At 41.7% G+C, this 20,464-nt stretch overlaps 1 protein-coding gene and 1 long non-coding RNA gene across 2 annotated transcripts in view; one reads left to right on the top strand and one right to left on the bottom strand.

Moving 5' to 3' along the window:
• Window positions 1–20,464, bottom strand: part of LOC142841828 (uncharacterized) — a 68,932-nt gene that overhangs the window by 32,920 nt on the left and 15,548 nt on the right. The window contains exon 2 of the long non-coding RNA XR_012909104.1: window positions 12,344–12,408. This is a non-coding gene — a long non-coding RNA (uncharacterized LOC142841828). The remainder of the gene's footprint in view (window positions 1–12,343; window positions 12,409–20,464) is intronic.
• On the top strand, window positions 562–19,546 carry Tlr8 (toll like receptor 8). Its single transcript, XM_075958953.1, has 2 exons — window positions 562–678; window positions 12,308–19,546. Exon 2 carries the CDS (start codon window positions 12,314–12,316, stop codon window positions 15,401–15,403), a length of 3,090 nt encoding a protein of 1,029 aa, XP_075815068.1. The 5' UTR covers window positions 562–678; window positions 12,308–12,313; the 3' UTR covers window positions 15,404–19,546.

Here is a 20,464-nt window from a genome sequence, read left to right as displayed (position 1 = left end):
TTGTCTACTCACCGATTCATTCACTCACTGAACACTTCCTTTATGTTTTGAATGAACTTTTATTGAGCGTACAGTGCATGCCAGGTGCTACATGAAGTAGAAGGATCCCAAGTATGGTTTCGCGGGCATTCCCCTGGCAGCCTTACAAATGTGTGGAAGAAAGCAGAAGCATTTATGAGTTAAATAACTAAAGATGTGTTTCAGATATTCCAAAGTCGATACACATTTATGGTAAAAGTGTTCACTTTTAAAAAACTATACTACATCTTTTTTCTATTAAAATGGTATTTTCTCTCTGTTTTATCACCCGTTTCCCCTAATCCTGATCAACAAAACCCTAAGATAGCCATAAACATAAGTAGATATCAGCTCATAAAAATATGCTGTGTGGGGTTACATGAAAATAATTTTATAAATGACTTTTCCTCTCATTTAAGTTTCGAAATTTTGAAGTGCGGCCAATAAGTGATTTGGTAACAGTTAAGAAATCACAAGTTCCTGTCTTCCCATATAAACTTCTGCAAATCTCAGGCTTGGTTCTGCTGATGCTAAAGAGAACAAATTTCAGAAGTTAGCCAATGCCTGCTCTCTGCACATCTACTGTACACAGGGAGCCACGCTGCATTGCTACTGTCAGCTCTTGGAAGAATCCCTGGAAGGAATCTCAGCCAGAAAGAGGTAAGCTGGGCCTTATCTTGGCTCAATGATCTCAAGCAAAACATGTTTGCTCATCCAGAAGTCTGGGTTGGTGGCCACTGATGTGAACAAAGAAAATACTAACTGAGCAAAGCGATAGCAGAAGTCAAAGGAAATCTAGCAGCACAAATTGTATGCTGGGAGGCTCACTAGTCTGATGAGCTGGCGTGGATGTTAGTATAAACTAATTAGAGAGTAAACTTGGAAAGTCGAATGCGATGATAATCATATCATTTTAAACAGGAAAGCAAGACCCTTCCAAGATAGGATTTGAGCTGCTCTGTTGTTTTTCTGGCCCTGCTAAGGAGCCTCTTTTCCCCTGGAACAACAGGGTTAGAGATGATGGTGGAGGAGACAAACGTTTTTATCTTCTTATGGCTGTAGAACATGATAAGTTCCTTCCCTTGATAGCGATGGTCTCAAGCTTCCAAGTGCTTTGACCATTTAATACAGTTCCTCATGTTGTGGTGACCCCCCCCATCATAAATTATTTTTGTTGCTGCTTCTTAACTGTAATGTTGCTACTGTTAAGAAGAATCATAATGTAAATATCTGTGTTTCCCCATGGTCTTAGGTGACCCCAAAAGGGTCGCAACCCATGAAGCAATAACTCCTGCGTTACAGACAGGATCAGTTTCTGCATCCTAGTGATGACCGAACTTGATGACTGAAAGGTTGAGTTTCAGTAGCAACAGTTGCTTTTCCTATTTGCAGCCTTAACACACACCTCTCACTACCTCTTCTGCTGCTGCTCTACATGGTCTAGATACAGTACGTGATCTGTTTTTATCAATGTCAGAAAGTATCAGGTTGAAAATCAAAGACACTACATGTCTTTCTGAATGATGCATTTAATAGAAATTTCAGGGACGTTTGAAGAGCAATTGGGAAGTCTGACTGGAAAATAATTTCATCCAAAATTGACCATATATGTTTTCCCCCAGCCATTTAGTGCTCATTTAAGTCCTTGGTGTGCCTTTTAAAAATAATTTGATGTCTATTTAACTTACTGGATATTAATTTTTATGCTCACTTAAGGTCTATTATGGATCTTGAATATCAGCTTATTCTGCACCAAAATCTTATGATGCATTCAAATGACTGCAGGACTATGGGGGATTGGTCCCAGTAGATCAACAGAACATGTGACATTGCAATTCAAGTTGTCCAGTTTTTATTTGGTAAATTGCTGTGATGGTCAACACAGGTGTAGCGTAAGCTTGCAAAACTACCCACTTCATTCCCATCGATGACAGGTGGAAGCCAAGAACTTTGGGTATAAATTAGAATCATGGAGAGAACCTAATGAGGAAAGGGGGGGTTATTTCTAACTAGGCATGGTAGCTTTTGAAATCCCTTTGTGTCTCCAATGTGTAGCTACAGTTAAACACCATGTTCTCGATGACACATGAAGGGTTTGGTCTCTTCGTTAATGAACACAGTATTTTCTTGGGAATGGGAGGGAAGATTCCAGAAGGTCCAGAAACTTGTTTACTAGCCATCATGACTTAAGGTCTACTTACTTCTCTGACAAGCAGAGGTCATGGATTCATGTGATGGTAGGTGAGTGCCGAGACATAACCCAAGATACTAGTATTGTATCTAGATCTCAGCCTGAGTGTGCTGACCCCCAAGATTCTCTCCATGATTCTAACTCACACCAAGAGGTCCTTGACTCCCACCTGTTACCAAAGGGAATAAGGTGGGTAGTTTTACAAGCTTACTTTGATTCTCCCACTCTTCTTTCTGTATTCTACTTTCTTATGATATAATTATGTTGACCAACATGGAGTTCCTTTTTTTTTCAATCACTGTTCCTTATCTTTCCATGTGATAATCCTAAAACCAGCAGAATTGATTGGAGGGAAGGCAGGCTTGTGGGAAGCCCAGACTCCGAGAGAATGTCATGGCAGAAGAAGGCATTACCCATAAATAGTTAGATAATATCTCCAGGTACATCTTTATGATACCCACCGGGTCTATTCTGAACATCACCATTATGAAGAAATGCCTAAGTTCAACTGGGATATTAAATACAGTTGAAAATTTTGATATTTTTACATGTTCATGTGTGTGTGTGTGTGTGTGTGTATGGATGCTCCTGTGTGCTCAGAAACAAATGTGTATGTGTGTAATCCTTAGACTCTGTCCATTGTAATGTTTGAAACAGGGGTTCCTTGCTTGGCTGTAACTTGCCAAATAGGCTATGTCAGGTGATCAATGAGGCCCATTGATATACCTATCTCTGCTTTCCAGCCACTATACCTAGGTTTTCATTTCTTTTTCTATTCTTTTCTTTTTCCTTCCTTCTTTCCTTTCCCATCCCCTTTCTTTTTAATGTGGTTCTGGAGATCAAACTCAGTTCTTTGTGCTTTCAAAGCAACATTTTTATCAGTAGAGCTATATACCCAGCCAAATTTTTACTATTTTTTTTTACTATTTACAGATTTAACTGTTTTTAAACTATGGACTCAAACGTACAATTATTCGGAGAAATAAAGAAAGGAGTATGTTAACACAAAGCCTGTGGTTCTGTGTGGGCCTTAGCAAATGCAAGTCGTGCATCCTTTTCGGGTGACAAGAGAGCTGCTCATTGGTACCTATGTCTAATCTCAGTAGCTTTAGTGCCATCCTATTGAAATTCAGAAGATCCAGACTGTCAGGCATGTTCTCTGTGGTGGCCGAATCGGCACAGAAAGGCAAAGTAAAGTATCTGCCCCCAGTGTTTGCGTCTCAGAGCTGTGAAACATATGATAGTTTATTATTTTTGAGAGTTGTTAATTTTTATTTACTTGAGTGCTCTGCTTGCATGGGAGTATTGTACCATGCGTGTGCCTGGTGCCAATAGGTGTCCAAAATTACTAAAGAAATATGTGCTGGGAACAGAATCCAGGTCTTCTGGAAAAGCAATAAGCCTCTTAACTACTCCAGACCCTAGTTAAGATGTTTTTGTTTATCACTTGTAGCCAGGTCATTGTCAATTTGTTCCTTAGGTTCCAGCCCTAACTCATGAAACCATCTGAGCATATCTGTGCTCTGTTTCAGTTTGGCTGCCTACTATTGGAGCAACCTTGGACAAATTAACCTCTCAAAGCATTAGGTTCCAAGTCTGGGAAACAGAGTTGGTTTTTTATGAGGATAAAATAAACAGATATGTGCACTGTACTCCTCTGATGGCAAACCCCTCCACAATCCTAAAGGCATACTTTGAACATACCCTTAAGTGTGCTGACCACAGAATCCATCTCCTCAGCATCAAGTGCTTTTGATTGGCACCATGTTTTCTCTTGTTCTCCAAAGCAATGCATGAATCCACCAGACAAAATAAAGAATCTGCTACTAACTTCAACTAAGATGATAAATCATATTTAAGTATCTATTTCCTTTAAAAATATTTGTTTCTTATTTTATGTATATAAGTGCTTGCCTGCATGTATGCAAACTCACTGCATGCATGACTGGTGCCCTCGAGTACGGTGTCAGATCCATCCCCTGGAACTGAAGTTACAGGTTGTTCTGGGTCACAATATGGGTACTGAATCAGGGTTCTCTACAAGAGCAGTAGGTGTTCTTAACCCCTGAACAATCTCTTAAGCTCCTGAATATCTATTCCTTAATTAGTTAGTGGCATAACTAATCAGTGATCAACATTATCAAGTAAGCATTAATCTGAAACCATTCAAAGTAAGGCAGAACTTCAGGCTAGCAAATTTTCAGCTCTACTTGAGTTCCACCCACGTGGTGCCAGAATAGTTAAGTGAGTCAATTTGTTGTATATAATGACGAATAGGATTTTGGGGCCCTTTGGAGCTATCAGGCCTAATCAGGACCATTTCCAGAAAGGGGTACATCTGGTCTGAGGCAAATTACAGCATGTTAAAGGAAAATCAAACTTGTTTTTCTTGGATGGCTAAGGGGGGAGAACTCAAGGCCATTGGCATGCTAGGTGAGCACTCATCTGCTAAGCTACACTATCAAATCCTTCTTGTGTTTTTGTTCGTCGGTGTGGTTTGGTTTTTATTTTTTATATTTTGAGACAGGATCTTACTAGGTAACTCGGGTGGATCTGGACCTCATGATTCCCTTGCCTCTGAGTCCAACTTGTCATGAAGGGATCCTCGCAGAGGGTAAAGGAAGGAGTTTCCTGTGCAAGATGAATGCAAAAAGGGTATAACTAACTCTACATGCTGCTGCCAGGCCTGCACTGTGGGTTGTGTGGTCTTTCCTTGGGTCTCACCCAGAGGTGCTGTGGTTCCCCGTGGACCTAGAGTTTTCCTGTCTAAAGACCACTGGACCAGCGGGCACAGGGCGGCTCCCAGCCTGCCCATGATCCATATGGGGTACTTTTTGAACTGCTCTTTTCATTATAGCAGTGTTTCCAAAGGGCTCAGTAGGTATCCATCAGTGCACAGCATGAAAAGAAAGATCTGTGCGAGGTGACTGAGGCAGAGTTCCTTGGGTTGCTTGATGCCTTCAAGAGAACTGAAGGCTATGTACCATGGAATCAACCAGTGTACAGCTCTGTGCACAGAAAATAGAAAAAAAAAGAAGCTATGAAATCACTTCCAGAACAGTGGCAGCTGCTTTTTGGTAGCCAGAGGGGATGTTAAGCTGTTTTCTTTCTGTTGTTACTTTTTTGGATGGTGTTTATGATTCATGGGCTTTCTTAAATTAATGAGTTTCGGTTTTCTCCGGTTGACCAAGGCTACACACGTGAGCCCTGCAGTTTCCTTCTCCTCCTCCGGGATTTTAGGCTGGCAGCTCAAGGGCATGACTGTACAGAGAGCTTTTTGGATCGATTGTCCTGGTGATGGGGTCCACTGAATCGCGGGATGTTAGCACTCCCGCTTTCGTGTATAACCAAGTGTCGCGAACGTGAGCGCTCAAACAGCAGAAATACACGCTTACACTGATTTACCACAGTCCAAATCCTCATGCTAGGCAGACTTCAATCCTTTGTGGGGGCTCTGAAGAGAACCCTAAGAAAGAACAGGACACCAGTAAGCTCGGTATTCGAAATAAATCATCTCTTTGTCCTATCATTAAAAACAAACCAGGGACTGGAAAAACTGCCCAGCAGTTAAAAGGATGCATTGCTCTTGTAAAAGATCTAGCGTTTCAGTTCCCAGCGCCCTCGTGAGGTCGCTCAAAGCTACCTGTAACTCTAGGTCTACAAGAACCGATGTTCTGTCCTGGCCTCCAGGGCACCTACCCTCGCATCCACGTACTGTCCCCCCACAACACACAAATGTATATAACTTAAAACAAATCTTAAAAACCGAAACTACAAATCCGGCCAGGTGCAATGGCATGCAAGTGTAATCCTGGCATTCGGGAAACTAAGGAGGATCATGAGTTCAAAGCCAGTCTGAGCTACCGAGTAAAAAGTTATCTCAAAACCAAAAGAAACTAAAAATCCTAGCAAGCCTCAGCCCTCAATCCGTATCTGTTCTGTGCAGAAAGTTGTCTTGGAACTGGAGCTAGTTTGAGGGGGGCCAATGAGGCCTTGCTCTTATTAAAGATATTTTTTTCTCCATCATGGATTTTCATTGGTCATGTTTTGTTTTCAAGTCCCCTATCATTTTACAGCTATGGCATGTGTCTCCCTAGCCTCACCTTGATCCAGGCCCTACTCGCCCAAAGCAAGTCCGTGCAGCTTCCCACCTGGGGTGATGATGAGGATGTTCACTAATGAGACAGATGCCAGGGTTCCCAGAGCTAAGCCTGGGATGAGTATGGTGTCCTGTGCTCTACTGGCAGAGCATTCTTTATCTCTCTCTCTCTCTCTCTCTCTCTCTCTCTCTCTCTCTCTCTCTCTCTCTCTCTCTGGTAGCTCATTCTGACTTTGACGTGTGTCTAAGGTTCCTGGATTTCACCAGTCCAGACTTTGAGTCTTGGTAAGGGGTGGCAAAAGGACAATCGAATATACATAAAGTTGTATGTGTGTCGGGGGCGGGTGTTGCTTGCTTGTATGTCTGTCCATCACTTCCTTTCAGTGTCTATGAAAGCCAGAGGAGGGTGTTGGATCCCCTGGAACTGGAGTTAGGAACAGCTATAAGCTGCCATGTGGGTGCTGGGTATTTAACCCTAGTCCTCTGGCAAGCAGTCTTAACTACTGGGCCCTCTTTCTAGTACCCAATTTAACTTCTTATTCAGACTCTCAACCAATCCACTGCCCTGCCTCCCCTGAGATGCCTTTGCTTCCCAGCTCCCAAACCTTCCCAGGATTCTATGGTGCAAACTGCTCCATGGAATTCCCCCATCTCTGTATGTGTCTGTCTCTATATATTTTATTTTCAATATTACATTTGGGTATTTCACTCAAAAATTGCTGCTTCTCTATTTTATTCTCATAGTTATCATTTCATACATGTTTCACTGATTATACTCCAGCAAACATGAATTTGTGGTACAGCACCTGTCCCAGCACACACAGGGCCCTGCACTCCATGTCCAACATGTCGATAGGGGAAAGGGAGTGGGGGTGAGGAGAAGAGGAGACAAGAAAGGATTAAGGAAGAGGAGGAAAGGAGAGAAGAGAGGAAGGGGGAGGAAGAAGAGGAGAGAGAAGAGAATGGAAGGAGGGAAGGAGGGGAGGGGAGAATTGGTGAAGGGAGACAGAAAGAAGAGGAATAGGTAAAAGCAAATATATTTTGGTCCATATGTTGCTGGGCTGTTGAAACCGCAAAGTCCAATCCTAGTGACACACCTCCACTAAGAAGTCCACATCTCCTAATCCTTCAAAGAGAGTCTATCAACTGGGAAGCAAACTCACATTTATGAGGCTGTGGGGGCTATTCTCATTCAAACCGCCACAATTGCCAATGCTTATTTCCAGCCTACCTGCCTCCACATTCCCCACTATGGTAATCATGGACCAACCCTCTGAAACTGCAAGCAAGCTTCCAGCTAAATGCCTTTGGTGTATAAGGTGCCTTGGCCATGGTTTCTTTTTTTTTTCTTTAATTGAGAAAAGGGAAAAAAAGTTTCCCCCTCCTCCCAGCCTCCCATTTCCCTCCCCCTCCTCCCACCCTTTTCCTCCTCCCTCCACTCCTCTCCCCCTCCCTCTCCAGTCCAAAGAGCAGTCAGGGTTCCCTGCCCTGTGGAAAGTCCAAGGTCCTCCCGCCTCAGTCCATGTCTAGGAAGGTGAACATCCAAACTGGCTAGGCTCCCACAAAGCCAGAACATGAAGTAGGATCAAAACCCCGTGCCATTGTCCTTTGCGTCTCATCAGCCCTCATTGTTCGCCATGCTCAGAGAGTCCGGTTTTATCCCATGCTTTTTCAGTCATAGTCCAGCTGGCCTTGGTGAGCTCCCAATAGATCAGCTCCACTGTCTCAGTGGGTGGAAGCACCCCTAGTGGTCCTGACTTCCTTGCTCATCTTCTCCCTCCTTCTGCTCCTCATTGGGACCTTGGGAGCTCAGTCCAGTGCTCCAGTGTGGGTCTCAATTAAAAAATGGGGCACTGAACTGAACAGAGAATTCTCAACAGAAGAAGTTCAAATGGCTAAAAGACACTTAAGGTCATGCTCAACCTCCTTAGCAATCAGGGAAATGCAAATCAAAACAACTTTGAGATATCATCTTACACCTGTCAGAATGGCTAAAATCAAAAACACCAATGATAGCCTTTGCTGGAGAGTCTGTGGAGGAAGGGGTACACTCATCCATTGCTGGTGGGAATGCAATCTTGTGCAACCACTTTGGAAATCAGTGTTTCGGTTTCTCAGGAAATTCGGGATCAACCTACCCCTGGACCCAGCAATACCACTCTTGGGAATATATCCAAGAGATGCCTGATCATATGACAAAAGCATTTGTTCAACTATGTTCATAGCAGTATTATTTGTAATAGCCAGATCCTGGAAACAACCTAGATGTCCTTCAATGGAAGAATGGATGAAGAAAGTGTGGAATATATACACAGTAGAGTACTACGCTGCGGTAAAAAACAATGACTTCTCGAATTTTGCATGCAAGTGGATGGAAATAGAAAACACTATCCTGAGTGAGGTAACCCAGACCCAAAAAGATGAACATGGGATCTACTCACTCATAATTGGTTTCTAGCCATAAATAAGGGTCACGGAGTCTACAATTGGTGAACCTAAAGAAGCTAAATAAGAAGGTGAACCCAAGGAAAAACATATAGTTATCCTCTTGCCTATGGGAAGTAGACAAAATTACCGGGGAGAAAAGTGGGATCTTGGGGGTGGGGTGGGTTGGGGGTAAGGGGAGTTGGCCATGGTTTCTGTTCACAGCAATAGACAGTAGCTAAGACAGTAATGAACAATAACACTGTGAGGACCTGTGTAGACGATCAAGGCTTGAGCCTTGGTCAATCAGTCATTTCTCCTCAACTTCGCTGCTGGCCACTGCTCACCTTCTGCTGCACTTTTCAAAGACTGGCTATTTGGAACTTCTTCACTTATGGTTTTGTCTCGGTGGCATTTTAGAAGGCTAGTGTCGGAAACTTCAGGCTAGTCGTTCAGTTCTGTTCATTTCCATGACCCATAATTCAAAGTCAGTTACTTTAAAGTGTGTGGGACTGCCTTCATCCTGAAGGAACATCAAGCAACTCTCCTCCTCTGTTACTGACAAATGGTTTGTAGAGCTTTTCATGTTCAATTGCTCTGTTGTGTATGAAATACATGCTTGTGTTTGAAACTGGTGTGGAAATCTAAATTTGAGGAAGTGGGAGCACAGTGGATGGAGCCCGTTCTCTTGATTCCCCAAGGACGTCTTACCTCTCAGTAGTTCTATTTCTTTGCAAAGGAAAATGTCTGGGATACAATTTTAGCATGACACGTATTCCCCATAGTCCCCTTTACAAATTAATGTGTTTTTATATTCTGTAATTAAAGGGTGTAATAGAAACCTTACCAACGTTCTCTCAGGGACATGATCAAGACCTGCATCAACTGGGAAGGCCATGCTGATAGCATGTAGTCTTGGTCTCACTAGAATGACATACTGTACTTCTACGAAGTATATATGCATTTCTTTCTTCCCAAATGTATAACCCCAGTTGAATCATAACAAAAATGTCATGCAAGTCCAACTGAAGGACCTTCTACATAACCATCTCCCTTCTCATTTTTATTGTCTTCCTACCTAATGTTCTATCTACCTTTCTACCTTTCAGTATAGACATCAGATAGGTAGATATTTTCATATATTCTTTTCCAGTCCAGTGTTGAGTTTGAAAACAGTTCCTGAAATGAAAGATACAGTCAATAAATATTTGTTGAATGGATGAGTATAAAAATTATCTTATATATTTCCCATTGCTACACTGGACTCTGACAGCACTACAACCAGACCTCTATCTATAGACATTTAGATTGTTTCCAAACTTGTGCTATTGCTAAAAGTTTTGCTTAGAACATCTTTCTATGTAGACATTGGCATTTGGAGCTATGTCCCTAGGATCTACTTCTAGAATTGATATTTCTGATTCCAAGTCTGCATTTCTAGTTTTTGAAAGGTGTAGAAAACTGCTGTGCATCTTAGACGTGGGATTAACTTCTATTTCTACCAGCAAAATATGATAGTTCCTGCTTTACATGTCCAGCTGCACAACAGCTTTGGTTTCAAACTAGGATCAGTGTAACTTATTGAGTAAAGCTGAATATGTTTTTCTCTGCTTAACAAGTATTCCCAGGGGTGGAAGAGATAACTAACTGGTTGACAGAACTCTTCCAGAGCACCCAGGTTCAATTCCCCACATCAATATGGTGGCTCACAGCCATCAGTAGCTCCAGTTCCAAGGGACTGTGCCCTCTTCTGGCCTCCAAGGGTACCAGGCACACATGGTACAGACATACATGCAGACAAAACATCAATACACAAAAACGTCTACTCACATTTTAGTTTTTAATGTTAATATATTTTGGTCCATTTTTTTCTATTGAGTTGTGTTCATAAGAAGATTCTATATGATGAGACATATAAATGGACAGATGAAACAGATCAGAGAATCTAAAAATGGATCCAAATGTACAAGAAAGTTGTATGTGGAACAGTGAGCATAACAAGGCATGGATCGATCGGGTGATTCAGTAAGTGATTCTGAGACAACTGGGTCTCCATTTAGAAAAGAATACATTGCCAAGTGGTGGTGCACACCTTTAATCCTGGCCCTTGGGAAACAGAGGCAGGTGGGTCTCTGAGTTCAATGTCAACCTGGCCTATAGAGTGAGTTCCAGGACAGGCAGGGCTACACAGAAAAAGCCTCGCTTTGAAAAACAAAACAAAAAAGAAAAGAATAAGAGTTTACCTCTCACACTTTATGCCAAAATAGTTCTAGTAGGGTGAGATATTTTAATGTGAGGGAAATGAAATCATAAATTTTTTAAAATGTTTATTTATTATGGATACAATATTCTGCTTGTATATATGCCTGCAGGCTAGAAGAGGACACCAGATGGTTGTGAGCCACAATGTGATTGCTGGGAATCGAACTCGGGTCCTTTGGAAGAGCACGCAATGCTCTTAACCGCTGAGCCATCCCTCCAGTCCCTAAAATCATAAATTTAACAGGGAAAATGTTAGGAAAAATCATTTATCGCGATTGTTGTTTTGAGCAGTGTAAAGAACTTTGAGAAAATGATACGCATCATCACCACAGAGACCAAAAGAAGCAGAGAAAATAACTGCAAGAACTATGCAAAGGGGCCGGGTGATGGTGGCGCACGCCTTTAATCCCGACACTCAAGAGGCAGAGGCAGGCGGATCTCTGTGAGTTCAAGACCAGCCTGGTCTACAGAGCTAGTTCCAGGACAGGCTCCAAAGCCACAGCGAAACCCTGTCTCAAAAAACCAAAAAAAAAAAAAAAAACTATGCAAAGCAGGCGATGCCTTTGACTTAAGGATTTTAGAGAATACAAAAATGGATGCCAGCCTTGAGTTCTTCTTAGGGACTGGACAAAGTTTTATAAAGGCTTAGGTCAAGCAGGGCTGGGAAAACAACTCAGTGGATAACACACTCGCTGTGTCATGCGAGGACCCATGTTCTGAGCCCCGAGAAGCCACATATGAAGTGGTCAAGTGTGCTGGCCTACCTGTAATCCCAGGTCTTGAGAGACAAACACGCTGGATCTCTGGGGCAAGCTGGCTCTCTAGTCAATTTGCTAAGCCCTGGATTTTCATGGGAGTTCTTACCTCAGTAAACAAAACGGGCAGAGAGTGCAGAAGAAACCTGTTTCAACATCTGGCTTCCACACAGGTGCACACACACTACACATGCGAAAAAGTGGTTATACAAATAGTTTGTTGCTAAAAATACGTGCCATGCCATGCTATAGACTTTGTGTTACCCACAACCATGCTTAACTCAGACTCAACGTGGAGGGGGCATCTTGAATAAGACCCCTTCAAAAACTTCCTGGCATCATATCTCAGAGAGTTTCTGCTTGAACTTTTAGTCCCCTGGAAGCTACAAACATATAAATATTGCGAAACTCCTTCTATGCAATGTATTAAACTATTCGTAAGTATTTCACATCTCAAGGATCATATAAATTTGATGGAATACTCTTAGTTCTGCCAAGAAACACCCAGCAGATGTTGCCGCTCTAATACTGTGCTTCCATCTTTGATTTTTTCCATAGGGAAACATGGCCCGTCAGTCATGGATTCTGACTTACTTGTGCCTGCTCTCCTCCGGAACTGGTGCGTTCTTCTTCAGAGGAAATTATTCCAGAAGCTATCCCTGTGATGAGAAAAAGGAAAATGACTCTGTGATTGCAGAATGCGATGATCGCCGACTGCAAGAAGTTCCCCAAACTATAGGCCAAGATGTGACTGAAATAAACTTGTCCGACAATTCCATCATGCATGTGACAAACGAGTCCTTTCGAGAGCTGCAAAACCTCACTAAAATAAATCTGAACCACAATGCCAATCAAGCACACCCAAATGAAAATAAAAATTGTATGAATATTACAGATGGAGCATTCCTCAACCTCAAAAAGCTGAAAGTGTTACTGCTTGAAGACAACCAATTATCTGCTATGCCGACTGGCTTGCCTGAGTCTTTGAGAGAACTTAGCCTAATTCAAAACAGTATAAATACGATAACTAAAAACAACACTCTGGGGCTTCGAAACATGAAGAGACTCTATTTGGGCTGGAACTGCTATTTTTCTTGTAATCAAACCTTTAGCGTGGAAGATGGGGCATTTCAAAACCTTATAAACTTGAAGGTGCTCTCCTTGTCTTTCAACAGGCTTTTCCACGTGCCTCCCAAACTGCCAAGCTCCCTAACAAAACTTTTCCTGAGCAATGCCAAGATTATGACTATCACGCAGGAAGACTTCAAGGGACTGGAACACTTAACATTACTAGATCTGAGTGGCAACTGTCCGAGGTGTTACAATGCCCCTTTTCAATGCACGCCTTGTGAAAAAAACTTGTCCCTCACCATACATCGCCTGGCTTTTCAAGGTCTTACCAAACTTCAATATCTAAACCTCTCCAGCACTTCCCTCCAGTCCATTACTTCCACCTGGTTTGACAATCTGACAAATCTGAAGGAACTCCATCTTGAATTCAACTATTTACTACAAGAAATTGCTTCAGGGGAATTTTTAACGAAATTACCCAATTTACAAATCCTTGATCTATCGTTCAACTTTCAAGAAAGCAAATATTTACCATCTATTAATATTTCCTCAAACTTCTCTAAGCTTCATTCTCTCAAAAAATTGCACTTAAAGGGCTATGTATTTTACAAACTTGAACAGAAAAATTTTGCACCCCTTCAGAGTCTTCAAAACTTAAAAACTATTGACTTGGGCATTAACTTTATTACAAAAATTGATTTTAAAATTTTCCAAAATTTTCCCCATCTGGAAGTTATTTCCTTGTCAGAGAACCGTATAACACCCATAGTAGATCACACAAACAACCCCTCTTTGCCATATCATCTCCTTAAATCCGGCTCAACCATCACCAAGTTTGATCCCCATGCGAATTTTTATCACAGCACCAAACCTTTAATAAAGCCACAGTGTGTTGCTTATGGCAAAGCCTTGGATTTAAGTTTAAACAATATTTTCCTTATTGAGAAAAATCAATTTGAACCTTTTCAGGACATTGCCTGCTTAAATCTGTCCTTCAATGCTAACAATCAAGTGTTGAGTGGCACAGAATTCTCAGCCATGCCCCACCTCAAATATTTGGATTTATCTCACAACAGACTAGACTTTGATGACAACAATGCTTTCAATGAACTTCAAGAACTGGAAGTGCTCGACCTGAGTCACAATGAACACTATTTCAGTATAGCAGGGGTAACACACCGCCTAGGATTTATCCAGAACCTAATGAACCTCAGTGTGTTAAACCTGAGCTACAATGGCATTTACACGCTCACAGAGGACAAAGAGCTGAAAAGCATGTCTCTGAAAGAATTGGTTTTCAGCGGAAACCGCCTTGATCTTTTGTGGAATACAGATGATGACGACGGCTACTTGACCATTTTCAGAAGTCTCTGGAATCTGACACACCTAGACTTATCTTACAATAACCTTCAACAAATCCCCAATAAAGCATTCCTCAGCTTGCCCCAGAGCCTCGAAGAGCTGCGTATCAATGGGAACAGGTTACGTTTTTTTAATTGGACATCCCTCCAGCATTTTCCTCAGCTCCATTTACTGGACTTACGGAGAAACAAGCTGTATTTTCTAACCAATTGCCTATCTAAGTTTACATATTCCCTGAAGACATTGCTGCTGGGCCATAATGAATTTTCTCACCTGCCTCCTGGCTTCCTCTTTGAAGCCAGTAGTCTGGTCCACCTGGATCTAAGTTTCAACAAGATAAATATGATCAATAAGTCCTCCCTGCAAATCAAGACTAAACCAAATTTGTTTGTTCTGGAACTAAGTGGGAACCATTTTGACTGCACATGCGACTCAGGTGATTTTCGAAGCTGGATAGATGAAATCATAAACATCACAGTTCCTAGACTAGTAGATGTTATTTGCACCAGTCCTGGGGACCAAAAGGGGAAGAGCATCATGAGTCTAGAGCTCATGACGTGTCTTTCAGATACCACTGCAGTGATCCTGTTTTCCCTCACATTCCTCATCACCGCCACGGTTATGTTGGCCACCCTGGGTCACCATCTGTTTTACTGGGATATTTGGTTTATCTATCACATGTGTTCAGCTAAGTTAAGAGGCTACAGGTCCTTGTCCACAACCCGAACTTTCTACGATGCTTACATTTCTTACGACACCAAAGATGTGTCTGTTACTGATTGGGTCATCAATGAACTGCGCTACCACCTCGAAGAGAGTGAAGGCAAAAATGTCCTCCTCTGCTTAGAGGAAAGGGATTGGGATCCAGGGTTGGCCATCATCGATAACCTCGTGCAGAGCATAAACCAGAGCAAGAAGACAATCTTCGTGTTAACCAAAAAATATGCCAAGAGCTGGAACTTTAAAACAGCTTTTTACTTGGCTTTGCAGAGGCTAATGGATGAGAACATGGACGTGATTATCTTCATCCTCCTGGAACCCGTGTTGCAGTATTCCCAGTACCTGAGGCTGCGGCGGAGAATCTGTAAGAGTTCTATCCTCCAGTGGCCTGACAACCCCAAAGCAGAAAGCTTGTTTTGGCAAAGTCTGAAAAATGTGGTCTTGACTGAAAATGATTCACGGTATGACAATTTCTACACTGAATCCATTAAGCAATATTGAAACCGGGAAGTCATGACTCCACGCCATCCTAAAAACACGTAGCTTCTCTTTGCCAAGGACAAAGTTGAGTTTCTGTGAGTGCAGAAACTCAGGGCTGCTCAAGGTGCCCGCTCGTCCCTAAACAGGAGACTTGCATCAGCCCCTCTAAGGCTCAGGTAACTTTGTGGAAGAGGCGGTCGAAAGAATGTATGAGCTGGAAGACGTGGAGAAGGGCTGAGGATGCTCTCTTGTGGGCATGACACAGCCACTGCGATCACGATCTCATAGCAACTATGGTTCTGTGCAGGGGTCTGCACAGAAGTAATGACTGTGAAAAAGACCCTTGTAGGGAGGAGGGTAGGTTAGCCACAGTGGGAGGGAAAGAGGAAAAGGTGGACATGAGAGTAACTGTAATGCATGGGTCTCCTTCAGAGACTAGCCTGTGGGATCCACTCCCAAGTTCACACCCATGCAATTGCCCTCAAGATTCAGTTCTCCTGTGTGTTAGCCAAAGACTGCTCTCAGCTGCCTGCTCTGTGGACCTCTCTCCCAAGGCTTCATCAAAGTCAATGAGAGGGGACACAGAGGTCTACAAGAGTCAACCTTTTGGAAGTTAATCGGGTAATAGATAGCCCGCCACTGCAGCCGTATTCTATTTGATCGAAGTCAACCACAGCTACTACCAGCTTCAGGCACCAAATTCCTCAGGTCTGGGGAAAGCTACTGAAAACCAGAATAACAGAGCTAGGAACACCTCAGCTAAGAGAAAATAGTCTGACCAAGATGAGCGATTGTCTGAGTCAGTCATTAAGCATTTCCTTGGACTGAAATTCAGACACAGTCTGCCATCTTTGTCACAGATCATCAATGTCAGAGGGTTAGATCACATGGGCAATCAGCAGGCAGCCGATTTTACCTACATTTCAATTCCTAAGAACATTTGACATTAAGATACTGGTGAAATTGATGCTATAGACTTGGCTATAGAGTTATGTTACATTGTGATTGCATTAATCTTTCTTTTACAATGACTTTTTAAAATATTTTCGAGATTATAATATAATTACAACATTTCCTCCTTCTCCTTTCTCTCTCCAAACCCTCTCACGCATTCCCGCCAACTTTTACAAATGCTGTCTATGATATTTACTTTTAAGGTTTAGATGAAATTTAAAAACTGAAAAATGATAGGTTTTTTAAATTCCTTTTATTTTTTTTAACAATTTTAAAAGCATCCATTTAAATGAAAAGCTTTTGGAGTGTTTGTTAATTCCCATTTGGTGTACAACTTAAAATGAATGATTAAAATTTCTGCATTTTACATGACAAATGTGTGATAAATCTATAGTAGGAAATTAGAATTGTAATATAAAAGTTATCTGCATTGATTATTTTTGAGATTTCTTTTTTGAAAAATCTTCTGGAAAATCAAAAGGCATGCAGATTTCATATGAAGATTATTATAGGAATTAATTCTATCTTATTTCAGTGTCAGAAGAAAAAATTCAAATGTCTATTGGTATCTTTTATTAATTCTCGCGAAGAGAACAAGTTTGACACTTCTTGCTGCATCTAAATGTGTCTTGCTTCTTTTGGTCAGTTTATCGCATCCTCTGTCTTTTATCAACATGAAACATGTCATGAAATTTATATGAGAACAACTGGAGATTATGCAAATATAAGAACATAGGGCCTGAGAAGATAGCTCCCTTGGTAAAGTGCTTGCTTCATGAGGAGTCCTCATAACACTAGTTTAAAAAAACAGATGTGGTAGAGTGTGCGCTTATAGTCTCAGGGCTGGGGGAATAGAAAGAGGGCTTGATGGCCAACCAGCCTATCACAATCAGGGGAGCCCTAGGTCTCAGTGAGTGACCCCACCTCAAAATGTCAAGGTAGATGATTCCCCAGGAGAATGACGCCAAAGTTATCTCCACATACATTAACACATGCAGCTACATTCTGGTGGGGGAAAGGGAGAGAGAGAGAGAGAGAGAGAGAGAGAGAGAGAGAGAGAGAGAGAGAGAGAGAGAGAGAGAGAGAATCCCTCTAAATGTAAAGAGGAAGAATCTTCAAAGCACCATCTTGCCTTCAGTACAGTTTACATTAGCCTTGTTAAGTACAGCTTTGGTTAACCTTAACCTTACAGGATTGAATATTCTAAAATAAGCATTTCTAAGGACTTCACCAAAATAGTATGCCAAAACATTATTGGATATGGGCAAAAAGAAATTAGAACAAATTGGCCAAAGACAATTTAACTTTGTCACATTGGACCTGTTTTGCGACTGTGACACATTTATAGAAACCAGTGCGGCATAGGGACAAATATTTTAAAAAACAAGATTATTCTACCAAACTGACAGCCACCAAAGAGTGGGGAGGGCAGTCAGAGATTATCTTTTGTCTTGGTCGCTTTGGTCTGTGGTCTTGTGGTACAAAACAGCACAGATTGACTGGCTTACAGATGACTGGAACGGGTTTCCAGCAGTTGTGTAGATCTCAAATATGAGATGAAGGCCCCCGCTTGACTGGGTTGTGGTTAGGATTCTCTTCTGTATTTCTGACTGCTTCTTCACATGCTCATGACAGTGAGAGTGCTCACTGGGGGCGCTTTACACAGTAGCCCAAGGGCTTCACTGCCTAATAACTTTCCAAAGGCTTCCCTTCCTAGCAACCATACTAGTGGGGTTAGGCTTTCAAGAGGTGAAGTTAAGTTAGCACAAACAGGTCAGTCTATAGTATCCCTGTTTTCATGGCTTTAACTTCATGACTGAAAAAGGCTTTTCTTGTAGTCCTGAATAGTTTTGATAAGAAATTAACTAGACATTGTTTCAGTAATGTCACTGTCATGTTTGAATGGGAAATGTCCCCCACGGACCCATGTGTTCAAACTGTTGGTCCTCAGCTGGTGGTGTTGTGACTGGACATGAGGCCTAAATAATAAACATCGAATTATGTGGGTGGGCATTATGGCTTACAGTCTGACACAGTTCCAGCTCAGGTTCTCTAACTACTGGTAGGTTTCCTGACTACTAACAGGGGGTGACTAGCTGCCTCATGCCCCAGCTGAAATCCCTCCCACTGCAATGTCTTCTCTCATCAAGACAGACTGTTATTGCCTCAAACTATGTACCACGGTAAGTCCTTCTTCCCTTAAACGACTGTGGGGACCCACAGATGTGAGCCTGTTCTGCCTTGACTTGAGGTCAGAGAGTTTGAGCTTCTTTCAGCTCTCTCAAAGTTGTTGACAACAGGTGTAGCTACAAATCCTGGATTAGGGTGTAGATACTTGGTGTTTTAGACATTAAGATGGCCCATAGGGGTGAATCCGCTCCACCTTGACCAAAGGGTAGGGAATTCAAGCCTATTCCTGCTCCTTCATTTTAAAATAGGGGGTTTGACATAGAGAGTGGCTGCCTACAGGATTCTTGGTCTGGAGTTTATCTATTGTATATCCTGCCCAAAACATCCAATGCTTTAATCAGGAAACAATGACTTGATGTCTCAAGTACTGAAGCAAGAACTGTTCTGGTCTTCCTCTGTGTCATGTAAAAGCAATCTTTTGCCTTCTTCCCCCACTTCTGTATTGGGGTATAAAAGTGTATGAAAAATAAATGCATGCGGATTCAGTATTCAGTATATACTAAGTATACAGTATCCTGTGTCTCTGTATTTCTTTCCTATCTCTTTTCCTTCTACCTAATGGTTCTAATACACACACCCTTACCCTGGAACGGACAAACCTGCCATGGCTGGATGGTGACAGAAGCCACCCCAAAATGTGACTTATGACAAGTTACTTCTTTATGGGCTTTTCCTCACAGAGATGAGAAATGAAAGCAATGCAGGAAGTCGGGAAGGATCTATATGAAACACCAGCTCTTTGGGAGCAATTTGTTGACAGAATCAAGAGTTAAGGAAAGGGACAAACAGTTTGACTTTCTCCTTAGCCAGTGTTCTTAGAAAGGGGAGAAAGTGAATTCATCATTCAAGTTTCTGGTATGAGAAATTCAGACTTGACATTTGTTCATGAAAAATGTACCATTGCTCTTATTTTTATTATTAACTTAATAGCATATATGCTAGTGTTTACAAATGGGCTTTAAATTTTCAAATGTTAAAATGGAAGATACACAATGAATCATAAATCTTTACACATCCCAGTTTTTCCTTCCCAAGAAATCTCTCTGTATTATAAGAAATCATAAAGGTTAGGTTGTTATAGCAGAGAGATTCAATAAATGCTTTTCTTTCTCTGTACCAATATATTAGTTACTTTTCTTGTTGCTCTGACAGAGTATCCAACGAAAACAACTTGAAGAAGGAAGAGTTCATTTTGACTGACAGTTTGAGGATATAGTCTGTTGTGGCTAGGGAGGCATGGTGACAGGAGCTTGAAGCAGTTTTTATTTTGTGTCTGCAGTCAGGAAGCATAGGGAAATCAAGGCTGATATTCAGCTCATTCTCCTTTTTATTCAGTCCAGAATCTCAGGCTAAGGTATGGGTCATTCAGTTAAAGTGAGCCTTCTCACCTTCATTTACCTAGTCTAGATAATCCCCCATAGGCATATCCAGTAGCTACCCTAATTCAGAAACTCTCTTACAAACATCCCATGAGGTCTGACTCCTTGGCAATTCTAGATTCTGTCAAGTAGATGATCAACATTAACCATCATACTTAGCATTGATTGACTCAATAAAGACAGTTGGAGTTAATATCAAGACTCTACTCTGCATGGGTGTCCAAGTTCCCTTGCTCTTGCTATACTGCTGTGCCCTAGAAAATTAGCATCATCTGCATGGCCTGTACTAACTTACCACAACAACTAGATTCAATTCGAAATGTCCCACACATTGTGACAAGGGCTTAAAAATCAAGACAAACTACAATGGTATAGTCATAATATCTAGTCTCACCCATGACATGTTGTCTTTGTCCATCAGTGAAGACCTAATTGACTGTACTTAACTAGTAAGTCTGCTAGGAAATACACTAAGCAAAGTTATAATAATGGAAGAAAAGAAATACAGATTTAGTATACTCCTAAGGGTTTCTGCTACAACTCCTAGTTTTCAGTACAC

Source organism: Microtus pennsylvanicus, chromosome X (genome assembly GCF_037038515.1).
Source record: "Microtus pennsylvanicus isolate mMicPen1 chromosome X, mMicPen1.hap1, whole genome shotgun sequence".
NCBI lineage: Eukaryota > Metazoa > Chordata > Mammalia > Rodentia > Cricetidae > Microtus > Microtus pennsylvanicus.
Note: the sequence above shows the minus strand (reverse complement) of the source record. Positions and strands in the feature narration are given on the sequence as shown.